Raw genomic sequence first — 16,611 nt, 5'->3', positions numbered from 1 at the left:
ACTTGCCAAATTTTGCCTGAAAATGTAGCCCTGTGTACTTGTCAAATTTTGAATATGTTCACAAGGCTTTATATACAAAATTTGACAAGTAAAGGTATATGATAGCCTTGATATAGCCTTGTGTAATTGTTAAATTAGGCCTTGTGAACATTTTCAGGCAAAATTTGACAAGTTCCCAAGGCTTTTGTGAACACATTCAAAATTTGACAAGTTCACAAGGCTATATATATAGCCTTGTAAACATGTTCAGGCAAAATTTGACAAGTTCACAATTGTGATGTTCAGGCAAAATTGTGATGTTCAGGCAAAATTTGACAAGTTTACAAGGCCTTGTGAACATATTCAAAATTTGACAAGTTCACAAGGCTATAGCCTTGTGAACAGTTTCAGGCAAAATTTGAAAAGTTCACAAGGGTAGCCTTGGGAACATGTTCAGGCAAAATTTGACAAGTTCACAGGGCTATAAGGTGCTGAAGTTTTTGAGAAATGAGTAAAACAATGTCATGAAAATACGTTTTCACGTGCTGAAATAATTTTCGTCTCACGATCATGAGATGAAAATTATTTTCATGACATTGTTTTACTCATTTCTCATTAACTGCAGCACCTCAGCAAATTGTTTTCAGGAATCTTTTCTACCATCATTATCTTCAAACTGTGTAAGTCTAATGTAAATCTGTGGACATTGTGTCATTTTGTCCTAGAAAAGGTACAGTCAAAACCCGTCTGCTTACTTGGTGTGTCTCAACATTATGCATCAAATAACAAAAAACTCCCCTGGTCACATAAAATTGTGTGCTTTCAGATGCTTCGAGGTCTCGAAATCAAGTTCGTGGAAAACTACTTCTTTCTCGAAAACTACGTTACTTCAGAGGGAACCGTTTTTCACAATTATTGTGAGTAAGTTACCAATAGTGCCTTTAAAAATTTGAGAAAAATTTGATACACACCTCGGTGAAATTCAAGAGGCGCAGCGGCGGCAGGGTGAAAGTTTGTGACAAAACTTTATTGCTTGATTTTAGGCGTTAGTTGCTATCGCCAAATGCCAGGATATCCGTGAGTTGCAAGCGAGTCTAAAAGCAAAAACTGCAAGCGAGTCTAAAAGCAAAAACTTCAAAACCAAAAACAATTCGCTAATCCCCCAGCAGCAACTAAAACAACTTTTTAAGCCCCTCCTGGTTGTTTATAACGTAAACTCACCCTATGGTTAAAAATAACAAAATGCATTGAGGACACACGTAAAGAATAACAATACCGAGGGGCAAAAACTATTTTCCAGCATTATCATGATTAAACAAAATCATGTTATAACATTATTTCTTTGATTTTTTTTGCATATTTGTGAGTGACAACTTTTATAATGTTCTAGGGATTATTTTAAACAAATTTAAAGCGATTTTTATTTAGAAGTATTTGGAAGGGATTTCTCTCTTAGATAGTGATGTGGTGTGGTCATTGTTGATCCTATTGCACTTGGTATTTTTAACCAGGATTAATCAAATTCATCCAGCAAGTGCATCAATTAATCAATACAACTCATTAACTTTGCGCGGGAGATCCTACAATCCGCCGACAGAGGGCGCGGTTTTCATTTAAATACCTAGTCAGGTACCCCAAACCAAATTCAACGCTGAATGTATGGAAGAAGTCAGGCTTGATAAATCACGTGCGTCCCATTCAGAAACGCATGCGGGATCAGAATTTCTCTAAAACATGGACGGAAAGGAGTGAGTTGCTTCTTCGAGAGAATTTTGCCCGCAATAGGGCTCCATTTTACCGTTTTCTGCAAAAAGAACGGTAGTTATGAAGTGCAAGACATGTCCTGACAAAGTAAATGCAAAAAGTAAGTTTGGAATATAAATACTTATTGTGGAAACCGGAGCTTGTAAAGTTGTCTGCGTGACAGCCCCCTTGACTTGTGCGTTATTTATAAAAGGGGTAGGCGGGGTCGGGACGTGGCCAAGGAGGCGGTGGGGGAGGAGGCTGATGCATGATCGCAACAGACTTTGAATATTAATGATATTAAATACATTAATGCAAATTAAGCTCAATGACTTTGATTCTGATGATATAAATGACCTGTGACTGGTAATTTGCTGTTAACAAAGGATAAATTTCCGTATGGCGCCACCACTTTTTCACTCATTTTTACAAAAAGGGATATATCAGTCAGGTAAATTAGATACTATATTATTTTATTTCGAATGAAAAAGTGGTGGCGCCATACGGAAACTTTTCCTTAACAAAAAATGTTGAATATTTTTTTAGTATAAATTTTTTTTTTTATAGGATAGTACTGCTAGGCCTACTCCTAGAACTATTTCGGTTTTGTCCGGCTATCGTCTCCCATAACCTCATAGAAGGTCATCTGTCACGCGTTCAACGACCCATGGTTCAATGAATTTTGGAATCAGAAATCTCTCTTTTTTTTTAATCTCGCCAAAATTAGGCTCTATGTGTCCTTTGATACATCAATGTGTATGCTATCGACCAGAGAATCAACTCCGCAATCTCAAAAATTGTTAAAAATGATAGAGAAAATAGAGAAAATAAAGACTTCCTATCTACTGTACGTGTTACTCCTCTGCCAACAATAATTGAAATTACCCGACCTCGTTTTGCGAGAATGCGTCGCGAGAGGGCGGGTACGATCCGTGATTTGTGTACAAAACATACACGGAACCACGAAGCTCGCACAGGGTACCAGTATGTACACGGCTGTGTGCAAAAAGATTATTAATATTAATACATGTATCACTACCATAAGCACAGACAGCTTTTTGAATGAATGAAAAGTCACTCTTTGTCTTCCTTCTCATTACAGCTGCATTATACATGGTGTGGTCTATCATTTATACCTGCGTCTCAACTCTCCCAAGGATGTTGAAGGTCGTTACGAGGTCGTCGGCCAGAAAGACCTAGGACCACTGGTGAGTGAAACTGGAGTTTTATCTTAGGAAATGTCCAAATTGTTTAGGTTTATATCTTGATGTTTGCATACAGAAATGCTCGTACTTTATTGTTGTTTAATTGTCTATACTATAACCACCAAAACATTGTTTTTCTTTTTTCTTTGAGAGGTTTCATTATTTATATTTAACTCTGAATGAATAAAAAAAGATGTACAGAAAAAGGTTCACCACCCACAGCCATTTTTAAAATTGGTTTATGAAAAAAAGATGCACAATACTTGAAATTTATTAGGTGATTTATTTCATATAAAATTCAGTGACAAAGGGTTTGCCACCCAAAAGGAAACTCCTGGCCAATTTTTTAACTGTGTTTGATTGAAAATTTGTCTACTTCAAATTAAAAGTTGACATTTGGTAAATTTTGAAAAATAACGTAAACCCCAAAAATATTTTGATATTTAAATTGGTTCGGTTTTTTTTCAGAGGTTTTATTTAATTTTGATTGTGAAAACAGAGGAGCAAAAATCAGTGACAATGGGTTCGCCACCCATAAGGAAACCCCTGGCCAATTTTTTATCTGTGTTTGATTGAAAATTTGTCTACTTCAAATTAAAAGTTGACATTTTTGGTAAATTTTGAAAAATAACGTAACCCCCCCCCCCAAAATATTTTGATATACAAATTGGTTCGCTTTTTTTCAGACGTTTTATTTAATTTTAATTGTGAAAACAGAGGAGCATAAATCAGTGACAATGGGTTCGCCACCCGTAAGGAAACCCCTGGCCAATTTTTTATCTGTGTTTGATTGAAAATTTGGCTGCTTCAAATTAAAAGTTGACATTTGGTAACTTTTGAAAAATAACGTAAACCCCTAAATGTTTTGATATTCAAATAGGTTCGTTTTATTTCAGAGGTTTTATATTTTAATTGTGAAAACAGAGGAGCAAAAATCAGTGACAGTGGGTTCGCCACCCGTAAGGAAACCTCTGGTCAATTTTTTAACTGTGTTTGATTGAAAAAATGTCTACTTCAAATAAAAAGTTGACATTTGGTAAATTTTGAAAAAAAACGTAAACCCCCCAAATATTTTGATATACAAATTGGTTCGTTTTTTTTCAGAGGTTTTATTTAACTTTAATTGTGAAAACAGAGGAGCATAAATCAGTGACAATGGGTTCGCCACCCGTAAGGAAACCCCTGGCCAATTTTTTAACTGTGTTTGATTGAAAAATTGTTTACTTCAAATTAAAAGTTGACATTTGGTAAATTTTGAAAAATAACGTAAACCCCCAAATATTTTGTTTTACAAATTCGGTTCGTTTTATTTCAGAGGTTTTATACTTGTGAAAACAGAGGAACAAAAATCGGTGACAAAGGGTTCGCCACCCGTAAGGAAACCCCTGGCCAATTTTTTTTTAATCTTTGGAAAAAAGCAAACCTTGTATCGAAATCTTTACCTCGGATGGATTCATCGCTACTGTGACAGGGTTTTGCTTCTTTCTGTTTTCTTTGAAAGTGGAACCAGTAGACCTATTTTGCCGATTCTTTCACAGTTTTATTTCATCTTTCTATGTTTTGTCCATTATGGCCCTACCTTTTAGGGGTAATATCACAAATTCGTTTTTTCAATGCTTGGTTATTTTTGATCACTTCTTAATTTCATTTTTGTACCTGGTCTGGTTTCAGATTGACAGAACATGTGCCAAGTTCGGTCAGGATGGAATTCATTTCCACACCAGGCAAACTCGATCAGCTGATGAAGGACAAACTGTCTTCTATTTCTGCCCATCATGCAAGTAAGTTAATCACTACTTAAGCCTGGTTCATACTTCCTGCAAATGCAAAGTGAATTTTGGCGACACAGCCCTGTTTTCTTATGTTCCGAAGGGGTTGAACACAGTTCAACTGTGGCGAGTAATTCTTTGCAAGTTTATGACAACAAAATTTGATTCGCAGTCGCAGAAAGTATGAACCAGGCTTTAGGCTTGTAGAGCCTTTGAGGTTTATCATACAGTTTCCATAGATTGCACAGGGGTTAGTAGGTACCTGTGAGGGTTGAGATGGTTCTTGTGATTTATTTAGCTTGGTCACTAGATATCTGGCTGCAGAGGCAGTTTACTTCCAAGGAAGCTGATTTGGTTTGATGAAAGAGTTAAATGTCCTAGTGATCTGGGGTAACATTGTTGAAGAGCCACGAGATTACTCAATGACGGATTTCAGTGCTACACAAGAATTAGTACAAGCAGAAATTCACTGTTCACATAACATGTGTGTAAATCGTCGGCAGAAGTGCAGTGGCCGAGCACCGGATTCAAACTCTGGTGTTTCTGATCAGCAGAGTGTGGGTTCAAATCCCCAGCCACCACACTTGTGTCCTTTTAAAGCAAGACAATTGACCATTGCTTTGTCCTTCAGATGGGACGTAAAGCTGTTGGTCCCATGTGTTGTGTAACGAACGCATGTAAAAGAACCAAGTGCATGCACTTATCAAAGGTTCATTTTTTATGTAAATGTAATTTTAGATTTTTTATTTATTTTATCTACAGGCATCAAGAGATTGAGTATTCTTGAAGCGAAGCAACATATTCAGATCGGTCTATACTGAGAGGAACTCCAGGCAAGAGCTCACTGGAATAAGGAGATGAAATCACCACCGACGACGACCACCACCTAATGCAAGAGAGATGTCTTACTGATGAGGAGGCCGATTTTTTTTAATTGAAAATGCGCCACTTCATATAAGGTGATTAATCATTTGGTAAGTCTTGAAGAACAAGCCCCCAAATATTTGGTTTTATATTTTTAACTCTGAAAACTGAAGAGCAAAATTTCAGTGACAAAGGGTTCGCCACCCGTAAGGAAACCCCTGGCCAATTTTTTAACTGTTTGATTGAAAATTGCGCCACTTCAAATTGAAACGTTGACCCTCCAAATATTTTGATATACAAATAGGTTCGTTTTATTTCAAAGGTTTTATATTTTACCTCTGAAAACAGAAGAGCAAAAATTCAGTGTCAAAGGGTTCGCCACCCGTAAGGAAACCCCTGGTCAATTTTTTTGAAATGTTTAAGAACAAAAGCAAACCTATCGAAATCTTTACCTCGGATGGATTCATCGCTACTGTGACAGGGTTTTGCTTCTTTCTGTGTTCTCAGCAAGTCGAACCAGTAGACCCTTTTTTACTGAAACTTTCACTGTTTTATTTTAGCTTTCTAACTTTGTGAAATCGACCCCAGGATGGTTAGGGTAAAAGGTTCACTTTTTATGTAAAAGTCATTTTTTATTTATTTATTTGTTTTACAGGCTTTAAGAGATTGAGTACTCCTGAAGAGAATCAACATCTTCGGATCGGTCTACACTGAGAGGAACTCAAGGCAAGAGCTCACTGGAACAAGGAGTTGAAATCACCACCGACGACAACGACGACCACCTGATGCCAGAGAGATGTCTTACTGATGAGGAGGCCGAGCATCCATCCCAGTATGGGTACTTAAATAAGATAAGGATCCTTTATCACTGACAGTGCCATCAGGATTGTCTCAAGAAACAAAATGAGGCTTGACATCCAAATTTAGTCTGGTTCCTTTTTTTTTTTACTTTGAGAGTTTCAAGCTGGTTTTGATGGGTACACAGGAACCAGACAAAATGGCCGAACTGTGGTAAAGGTGTTTTAAAACTGTCAGTGTTGCTTACATTAATTTGTGATAACTCATGCTGTATAGCTAGTTTCAAAGAACGATTATCTAAAATTGAATTGTTTACCTTCATGAATTGTTGTTATTGATCGATACTCCCCTTACTCCTGGGGTGGGTTGATCGATTGAAAGAACGAACAAGAAACTTGAGTGCACACCTTCTATGATGAAAGCCTTCCAGTGCCCATTTTCATGGCTCTGCTTACCGCCAAATTCTGCGCTATTGCAATTGCCTAATTTCTGTGCTAGCCTTGTAAGCGTGGAATACTAGTAACGTGAAGTACACATGCGCAGCCCAAATTTGCTGCTAACCCGTGAAATATGCTTGCCGTAAGCACAGAATTCTCTGCTTCCGTAAGCGCCGATTCTGTGCTTAGGGTAAGCAGAGCCATGAAATTGGGACAAGCTCTGGTTAGGATCATTGCATACTTTGTAACTTATTGGTCGTGACAAGACTTCAATTCTCTTTTTCCCTGAGAGTTGGTCATTGCACAAATGTCATCCTCGATACTGTTACTACGACAAGCCTGATACATTACGGAGGCAACGTTGCAAATGTTCTTGCAATTTCTCCAAAGAGGTGCCCTTTACCAAGGAGAATGCCTTGGTGCACTTGCCCTGTTTAAATGACTGAGCTGCCCTTTTCTGCTAGGGGTGTGTGTCAAAGCAAACTAGGGACCTATCAACGGTTTCCCTATCAGTGGCTTTACTGTTGTACCATGGTGCATGAATTCTATCCCCTTTTTCGCTAGAGGATTGGGTCACAGCAAACTTAGTAAAGTTTTACATTAGTGGGTTACCGTTGTACCACTACCATCACACATGACTTTCATCCCTGTCTGCTAGGGATTGGGTCACAGCAAACTTAGTAAAGTTTTAGTTTAGTGGATTACTGTTGTACCACTACCATCACACGTGACTTTCATCCCTTTCTGCTAGAGGATTGGGTCACAGCAAACTTAGTAAAGTTTTACATTAGTGGATTACCGTTGTACCACTACCATCACACAACATTTTCATCCCTTTCTGCTAGGGACTGTGCTGCAGCAAACTAAATGTTTTAGTTTAGTGGATTAATGTTTTACTACTACCATCGTACATGACTTTCATCCCTTTCTGCTAGGGACTGTGTCACAGCAAACTAAATGTTGAGGTTCATATGTACACACATGACCTTTGCCCCTTCCTACTTGGGGGAAGTGACTGGTACTTTATATTAATCCACCTGCCATGTGACCTCTTACCCTTCCCCTGTGGGGTAAGGTTACTATAAACCTTTGCAGCTGTATGTCAGAAATGGCCGCCATTTTACATCTGCCCCTTCCCACCTGGGGTGTTTGTCGCAAAAACAGTATGATAAACCTTGAATCATGTGTTCTGAATTGTTTCTATAGACTTACAGGCCTGTCACCAGAGCATTATCTCCCTGGTAAAAGGCACCCTTTGAGGAAATTGTAAATCTGTACTGGATCATTTCCAGGGCACCAAGGCAATGACCAGGGGCATCGAAGCTATCGCCTTCGTTGCCTCTGTGAAGTATCAGGCCTGGATTTTATTCATGATTGTGCATTTCACTGCATCTGTGATCCAACTTGTCAAAAAGAAGAAGACAAATCATTACGTGAAACATTTCGCTCATCGTTCTGTGTGTTGGCCACACACGCAAAATAAATTGTTGTCAATCAAAGCTATTCTTAATTTTGGCTTTAAACTTAATTTTGGGACGGGAAATACGACAATGCGAAAATATTTGTTCTTTTTGGTAGTTTGGGTCACAACTGCATAATAATTGTGTATTTTACATAAATTTTCTTAATACATTTTATCGAGGCATTCCCACATTACGAGTTCACGCTATTTTGACAAAATGCATACATTTTTCAACGTTTTTAGAACGCTTGTCTTTCCTTTCCAAAATACGGAATTTTACTCTTTTTTTTAATCAAAACTCTCTTGGCAAATGTTTTTTTTTCCCTTCTGCTTTTAACACTTTGCTCGCTTTAAAAAACTCTTCTTTTCTAGATTTTCCCAGAGTTGGAACATCTTAAATCGAAGTAGGAAAACAAATTCTGTAAAATTTGCTTGTGACTCAAATTGTGGGAGTGCTTCCGGCTCTATATATTGATACTTTGATGATTGTGAAGCCAAGTACAACTTGCACTCAATACAGTTAATGCAAGCGGAACACATCCTAAAGTTGTATTCTTGGGACCAATCTTCATGACATACAAGTACGTCATCATTTGAACTAAATTTATCTCTTTGGCACGACATGTATGGATAAGTGTGATGCACACCTGTCCAAACTCAAATTGAAATACGAGTACATCATCAATTTCTCCAAATTTATTCATTTGTAGCATGACATGTTTGGATAAGTGTGATGCACACCTGTCCAAACTCAAAATAAAATTGATTTAAAAGTACAATCCTTTTACGAAAAAGTCACAAACTTCATTTGAATATTGCGACAGTAACAATTAACAATTCTAAATTTTATTGAGTTTTTTTTTGCATCAGCTGATACAAAAAAAATCTAATTTCAAAGATAACTTTTATTTCAACTCTAAGGATAGTGAATGTTGTACTTGGCTGTTTTTATAGTTTAAAAAAAATTATGTCTTAAATTAATTGGTTACCATTCATTAAATGCTATAGAAAGCACCACTGAACTGTAGAAGCAGCAGAGTTGTGCAAACGTGTGTGCCTGTCGGTGTGGCCAACTACTATCTGGAAAGTGTGACGACCTAATGATCCAAGAGTTAATGGTTGGGTAAGCATTTTATTAAGTGAGATCTTGTTAATGTGGCACTGGTAGTCTGTCTTACCGGTGTCCTACCTTACATGATTGACAAACTATTTCAACTTTCTCGATCTCCGACAAAAAAACAAAACCTAAGAAAGAAAGGATTTGGTTGCCTGTTGAAGTCTTTGGGGGCCTGTATCAAAAGTGTCAAGGACTGAGGACCATTGCACTTTTTTTGCACATTTTTTACCTGATCATTTTGTTATCCTAAGTTGGTACCCGTCTCTCTATACTGTTCCTGTGTAAACGGGTCTACTTTTTGAGCAACTTCTCTACACTGGACATCCACTTTTGATCTGAGGGAGCCTCTGAACTTGACGGATGACGGAGACTTCTACCCAGATGTTGGTGCGAGGGTTGGAGAAACGAGATTCTGAACATGGCGTTTACATTTCAATCAGGTACTCAGGCTTTTACATTGGTTTCACTTGTGTTAAGAAGTTTTGACTGTATCAAAAGGAGATATCAAAGATGACATTGGGATTGTGTAGGAAGTTAACAGGGTCCTTTATAGAAGAAACATCGTCGCTTAGAAAGATGCTGTTGTGCATTAGGTAGTTGTGACTGGTTTAATTCTCAGCCACAGTAGGTTGTATGTACACTCCTTCGTAAGTTAGAATAGTGTTGAGATTTCAGATTTAGTTAAAACCCTTGTTGAACTGGTCGACTGTATTCAGTCTATGATGTTAACTAATGGTCTATTTCAGTGACCAATTCACTAGGTTGTTCATTGTAGGTTTTGAGTAGTCAGCTTTAGGACAGATTCTACAGTAGGTTTGTTTACGACAGTCAGTTGAGGAAATTATTTACAAATTATGTTGACCAATAGACATTGCTGTTTTAACAAATACTGCCACTGTGGTGTGCATGATTTGTATACATTTTTCATAAATGTAGTAATTTAGCTGCAGTAGGTGTTTTCAATCCTTCAGGGTATTAATTATTGATAAATGTGAACAGTTTTTACAACTGGTTAACCCTTTTCCGGCTGAACATGGTGACGACTTTTAGGCGGTTTACAAAAACTTACAAAATTTGTTCAGCCGCAATGTTGGAATCTTGTTTCTCTGATCAGCACATCATCCTTTAGGTTGAAGTCTTAGTTAGCTAGGCTGTTAAAGTGACAAAGACACTTGGTCATTAATATTTTGACAGGTTCTAAAAAGAGTAGGCAAGTTTAAGATATTAAACCCGTAGAACTGTTGGGAACAAATGCAACCTACTAGTTTTTTGTCAGTATAAACCATTGTATTTTTGTTTGGTTAAGATCTCTTTGAAACAAAAAAAATTGTGTGCGATGTCCATCAATTATTTTAATTCTTTTATGGTAAACATGAGAATGTCTCAACATGTACAACAGCGAAGTGTACAATGGATCAAACTAAGTAATTATTAGCAGTATTAGTGTAGTATCAGTTAAATAACCTCAGAACAAACATAGTAATTTTTCACATGGCTAGGTATTTATAGGAAGCGTACACACTAGTCCAGTATTAGTGTAGAATTATTAAATAAATAGCTAAATTAACTATTTCTCAATTCGCTTGTTAGATTGATTTTGTTATGAATATTATGCCAAAAAGACACAGCAGGAATAGGTATTCTAAATAAGACGTCACCTTGTTACTTTAGTCAGGCACTGTTTGCAGAATCACAGGTGTCTTTCTAGAATGAAAATACACCAAGTTATCAGTGATCTTATCATCACTGATAAAACCTTAATTTTCCGACATCGACGTCAGAATTATTTTTATGCAAAAACACTGTAGTTTGTATTTGGTACGAAATCATTAGGATGCAGTTGTTGGTTTGCAGATTTACATGAAGTTAATCAGTAGGAGTAGTTGTTGATCCTAGATGTTCAATACTTTGTTGGGACTTCATTAGCAATTTGTAGTTCCGTAGGATTTGAAACTTTGTTGTACTTAGGATCTTATCGTCACTTATAAAACCTTAATTTTCCGACATTGACGTCGGACTTATTTTTATGCAAAAACATTGTAGTTTATCATTGGTATGCAATCATTAGTATGCAGTTGTTGGTTTGCAGATTTACATGAAGTTAATCAGTAGGAGTAGTTGTTGATCCTAGATGTTCAATACTTTATTGGGACTTCATCAGCAATTTGTAGTTTCGTAGGATTTGAAACTTTGTTGTACTTAGGAGTTTAGAATTTGTTTAGAGATAGGTTAGGTTTTTTAAAGATTTTTTTTTCTCAGTCTAGTTATCCTCCATAATCCCAATGTCATCTACAATATTTCCTGTAATGATACTCAATGCAATGAAGATGCAAATCTGATGTTTGTGTACAACCTCACTTTTGACTTTGAAATTTGACTTCGTTTAAACGTGTAATCACACACTGTTAAAATGTTGCGATATTTTAACAAATCCAAAACTTATGATTGATTTGAAACAAAATTTACGAAGAAGTGTAGTACTTCTAATGCAAGTGAAACCAATACATTCCTGAGTATGCTGTTAATATTGAAAAGAACATGCGTATTTTAGTTCTGTTTTTTGTGCTTGTCACAAAAATTCACAAAATTGTTCAAGTTCAGCCGCCATTTTGGAATCTTGTTTCTCTGATCAGCGCATCATCATCTGGGTTGAAGTCTTCGTTATTCTGATGGTACAGGACTCAATCAGTGACGGAGTGGAAGCGTCCTTTTACATTTCAACCAAAATTCAAACTTGAAACTTTACTCCAAGAACTTAGCGACGTGTTTGCCCGAACAGGGGGAGACGTCCGATGGTACACTTGATACAGATTCATCAAACATTTTAACGGGCAACAGAATCCTTTCCGACCTTTGTTTTGGACTTTGCAAAAAAAATCTTTAGTTTGTTTTTGGCTTCGGACTTTTAAAAACCAATCTTTTTAGTTTGTCAATCATGTAAAGCAGGACTTTGGTAAAACAGACTATCAATGAAACATTAACTTGATTTAACTTAATAAAATGCTTTCCTTCCATTAATACTTAGATCATTAAGTCGCTTCACTTTCTAGATAGTAGTTGGCCACATCGACTGGCACACACGTTTGCGCAACTCTGCTGCTTCTACAGTTCAGTGGTGTTTAAAAAAATCAAAAAAATCCCTTAAAAATTGCCTTTTTTATATAGACTAAGTCAGCCAAAAAAATTTCTCGTGCCGTTGTACGGTTCGAAATTAACTGCGTAAAAAGTTTGGCCCTACCCCCCCTATTATTAAAATCATGATCAACCAAGTGCACCCCCTATAGGGGTGCAGAAGAGACTGTATTCCATAGCAATGTACACCAACAATGTAATCAACTAGAAATTTGCACATGACACTTATACAAGGCGTCAAATTCAAATTACCATTAGATTATATAGCCAGGTACATCAAAATGGAATGCAGCCCCTTATTAAAGGTATCGTCTTATAGCTTGTTGTGACTTTAAATAACAATAAAATGGAGTCCCAAATCACTAGCCATTGTTTGTACTTAGTAATTTTTTGAGCTGAAACTCATAGTCAATGTTTGTACTTAGTCATTTTTTGACAAAAACACTTAGTAATTATAGGCTTTCTGTGTCCTATTGTGGACTTAGTCATTTTTTTGACCAAAACACTAGCCATTGTTTGTACTTAGTAATTTTTTGAGCAGAAACTCATAGTCAATGTTTGTACTTAGTCATTTTTTGACAAAAACACTTAGTAATTATTGACTTTGTGGACTTAGTCATTTTTTGACCAAAACACTAGCCATTGTTTGTACTTAGTAATTTTTTGAGCTGAAACTCATAGTCAATGTTTGTACTTAGTCATTTTTTGACAAAAACACTTAGCAATTTTTGTGTCCCTTTGTGGACTTAGCCATTTTATACTTCTTTCCAAGATTGAGATTATAAAGTCACAGAACAAGCTATAAGATGCGGCCTTCACAGAAGATACAACATTGGTAGTTACGCTATTGCGAATTGAACCTTAAATTTTGGTAAGCATGCAAGGAAACATTCATCTAAATGTCCACTTGATGTAAAAACTGTATTGAGTTAAACAATAAATAAAGAAACTTGTTTTGAAACGCTGCAAGTATGAAATAATGTTTTTTTGTGTCCAAACTTGTGCACTCTATATGCAGTATATGAATACCAATGTTGTACCTTCTTTATAAGTAAGAAATGCAACCTGTAAACCATAAAGGAGTCAAATTTAATTAGATTTGCTTGAAAAGAAACAAAAACGCTTTGATTCGGTAAATATTCAGAGTTCTTGTAAGATGAAAAAAAAGCACAACGGTTATTTGATAAGTTTGCAGAAACCAAATAGTTAATTCGTGTTTTCATGAGACTAGTTTTTTGTTAGCCATGTGAACTCCTTTTGTAAAAAACAGGTTACATTTCTTCCTTGGTTGATCATTTATGTTTCTTAGCTATGGTTGTAATTTGCCAGCTGATGTATTATCGGTTAAATTCTCAACTGGTTTGGGGTGGGGCGGGGGGGGGGGGGGTTAAGTTCAATTTTGAAACTATACATTTGTACATCAACTGGCATATTTCGAACCATCAATTTAAGCAACTATCAAAATGAATAGTAAGGAAGCAATAGGAGTGCCTAAGCACCCCAAAAACAAAAATAGTTTTAATTAAAACATCCAGGAAACATAAACATACTACAAAGCCATAATTAAGTTCTTGAGGTTGGGTGGGTGGGGGACATGTCTAACAGTGTGGATGCACTAAGTGATGTTATTGTTTTCTTTCTTTGGAAAACAAAGTTTGTTCAAATAAAGTCTTGAAAATTCAAATAAACAATCTAGTCTGGTTTGCTTATTATTTTCTGATGAATCATAATTTGGACAATTGGTTCTATAAACAGCTTATAACTTTGATGATTCCCTTCTTGGTGTTGATGAACTAATTAAAAGTAACTTTTAGAAAATAATAAAGGTTGGAGATACTTTTGGTAATTATTCAACACCAGTCTCCTCGCTTGGTGTGCCTCAATAAATGCATAAGTAACAAACCAGTGAAAGTTTTGGCTCGAATGGTCATCAAAGTTGAAAACAAAATATGAAAGAAAACCCAATATTCCATACATAAAATTGTGTGCTTTCAGATGCATGAGAAAGGCTTCATGCTTGAAGCCTTTCTCAGATTCAAATATTTGGGGGTGAATTTTTTTCAAGCACTTTCCCTAACACTTTAAAGGGTGTTTTTCCAACAATTACATCAACATGACCAGTGCTCAAACTTTTCATGGTAATTAATTTTTGGAGTAACAACCAAGTATACCCTGCCTTGGACTACTCAAAATTGATAATCAGAACGATCAGATAAACTGCACTGCTATTTAATAATAGTAGGATGCATTCAAAATTTTAAAGCTATTTTTGTTTTCAACATCATTTAGGGGGGGGGGGGTAGAGTTACATTATTATTCATGAACAGTAATTCCATGTTCGCAAGTACAGAAACACAGTGTAATCGTTCCTTTTGGTGAACTAGAATCAGTTGCAAAACTCTTTAAATGCTAACTTACAGTATTAGGTAATGACCTCAAGGGTAGTTTTGTACCGAATTGACAGTGCTTAGCCTGTAACAGGCATGATGTTTGGCTCTTCAGGGAAAAGTGAACATTTGATCGAGAAGAAGGGCTGAACTAAATGAAAGTTTTCAATACAAATTTAACTGGTTCTTCGGAGGCCCCACAAAAAAAGAAGTCATGAACTTATGTGGGTCTTAGGAGTCCAAAAAAATTAAATAGAAATTTTGGCAAATGTGTTGGTATAAATTATTGTGTACGTTCCTACAGCTAGGAATAGAAATATACATTTTGGTTGCCTTACAGAGCGGTGGAGGCTTTGTACCTCAGTGACTGCTGATGTGGCTGGAAAGACTGCAAGATGCAGGGAGAGGCAGCATACACTTCTGATGAAAGGGAAACATTCAGATTCCACGAACTCTGAAAAAGAACAAAATATTTAGATTTTAGAGTATGGATGTAAATAAGTGTTCATACATAATGAGGGGATATAAAAAGTACCGGGCATTGGAAAATTATGCTTCAGTTAAATTGTCTCCAAATATACATGTCAGGTACAGTACTTCATGCCGTAAAATCTAATTCCCAACACACAAGAAAACAATTCAAAGACAAATATGTGAGCCCTGCGATTTAACTCTAAACACTTGCATTGAAAGAATTGGACAATATTTTCCTCACTTGTATTGAGCGAGAATTCAGTGGTTTAATAAATATTTTAACACAATCTAGGTTTCTTCGATTTGTCTTGGGTATCATCAGCTGACAACAATTTGACGTTACATATGATATTGCCAAGACAATCTTGTCTTAGAGAAACCCCCTCAAATTTCCTCTAATGCATCAACACATGAATCATTTACCTGATTAAGAAGATTCTATGAACATCCGTGCAGTTCTCATCGTTGAAGTTGTTGAATTTTGATGTCGGTTTTCGATGTAAATAGTTGCAAAAAATCTGCTTTTTCAACACACACATGTGGAACACACGATGCCCGCGCTCAGAAAGAAAATGGCCGCGGGGAGTAAAGGGGTTCATCAACTTCGTTCCCAGGGGTGATTGATCTCGCCGCACCATTTTTCCCAGCATGCCTTGCTCGACGTGCATGCGCGTGACGTAGTTCGAACTTGTATTGGCCTAAATTTGAAAGAATCATAGGGGGTGAGGCCAGCACTTTCATCAACTTTTGCCTCTTTTCTCGGTGCAATGTTGTGTTCTTAATGATGAAGTAGGCTTTTCTGAAGCCTTTTATATTAAACAGAAACCAATAATAATATTTGAAGCAATAATTGGGAAGTTATTATTTTTTATTTTAACTTGAAAGTTGGGGCGAAGTTTGAAAAACTTTAAGGTGTAAAGTCCCGCATTTTTATCAAATATAGCCTTATGATTTTTTTCGAGGGAAAAGTTCACAAGGTGTTTTTTTTCGAGCAAAAAGTTCACAAGGCTATATATAGCCTTGTGATTTATTGTAGAGCGAAAAGTTAAAGAGGACAGCCTTGTTAACACATTCAAAATTTGACGTTCGCAAGGCCTTGTGAACATGCTTGGGCAAAGTTTGACAAGTTCACACAATTTGACAAGTTCACAAGGCTACATATAGCCATGTGAGCATGTTCAGCCAAATTTGAAGTGAACTCTCAAAATTTGACAAGTTCACAGGGCTACTTTGTGAATATGTTC

The 16,611-nt window shown here is 36.5% G+C and overlaps 1 protein-coding gene across 1 annotated transcript; it reads left to right on the top strand.

The window, feature by feature from the left end:
* Positions 1 to 1,713: 1,713 nt before the first annotated feature.
* LOC139946223 (DNA-directed RNA polymerase I subunit RPA12-like) lies at positions 1,714 to 13,863 on the top strand. The gene is made up of 6 exons (XM_071943840.1): positions 1,714 to 1,727; positions 1,832 to 1,843; positions 2,825 to 2,930; positions 4,599 to 4,708; positions 5,459 to 5,670; positions 6,216 to 13,863. Exons 1-5 carry the CDS (start codon positions 1,714 to 1,716, stop codon positions 5,481 to 5,483), a joined length of 267 nt encoding a protein of 88 aa, XP_071799941.1. The 3' UTR covers positions 5,484 to 5,670; positions 6,216 to 13,863.
* Positions 13,864 to 16,611: the final 2,748 nt, after the last annotated feature.

The sequence above is a fragment of the Asterias amurensis genome, chromosome 13 (assembly GCF_032118995.1).
Source record: "Asterias amurensis chromosome 13, ASM3211899v1".
NCBI lineage: Eukaryota > Metazoa > Echinodermata > Asteroidea > Forcipulatida > Asteriidae > Asterias > Asterias amurensis.
Note: the sequence above shows the minus strand (reverse complement) of the source record. Positions and strands in the feature narration are given on the sequence as shown.

Coding starts and splice junctions, on each gene's coding strand:
- LOC139946223 (XM_071943840.1), top strand. Junction 2,931..4,598: donor AGAAAGACCTAGGACCACTG/GTGAGTGAAACT, acceptor GTCTGGTTTCAG/ATTGACAGAACATGTGCCAA. Junction 4,709..5,458: donor TATTTCTGCCCATCATGCAA/GTAAGTTAATCA, acceptor TTTTATCTACAG/GCATCAAGAGATTGAGTATT.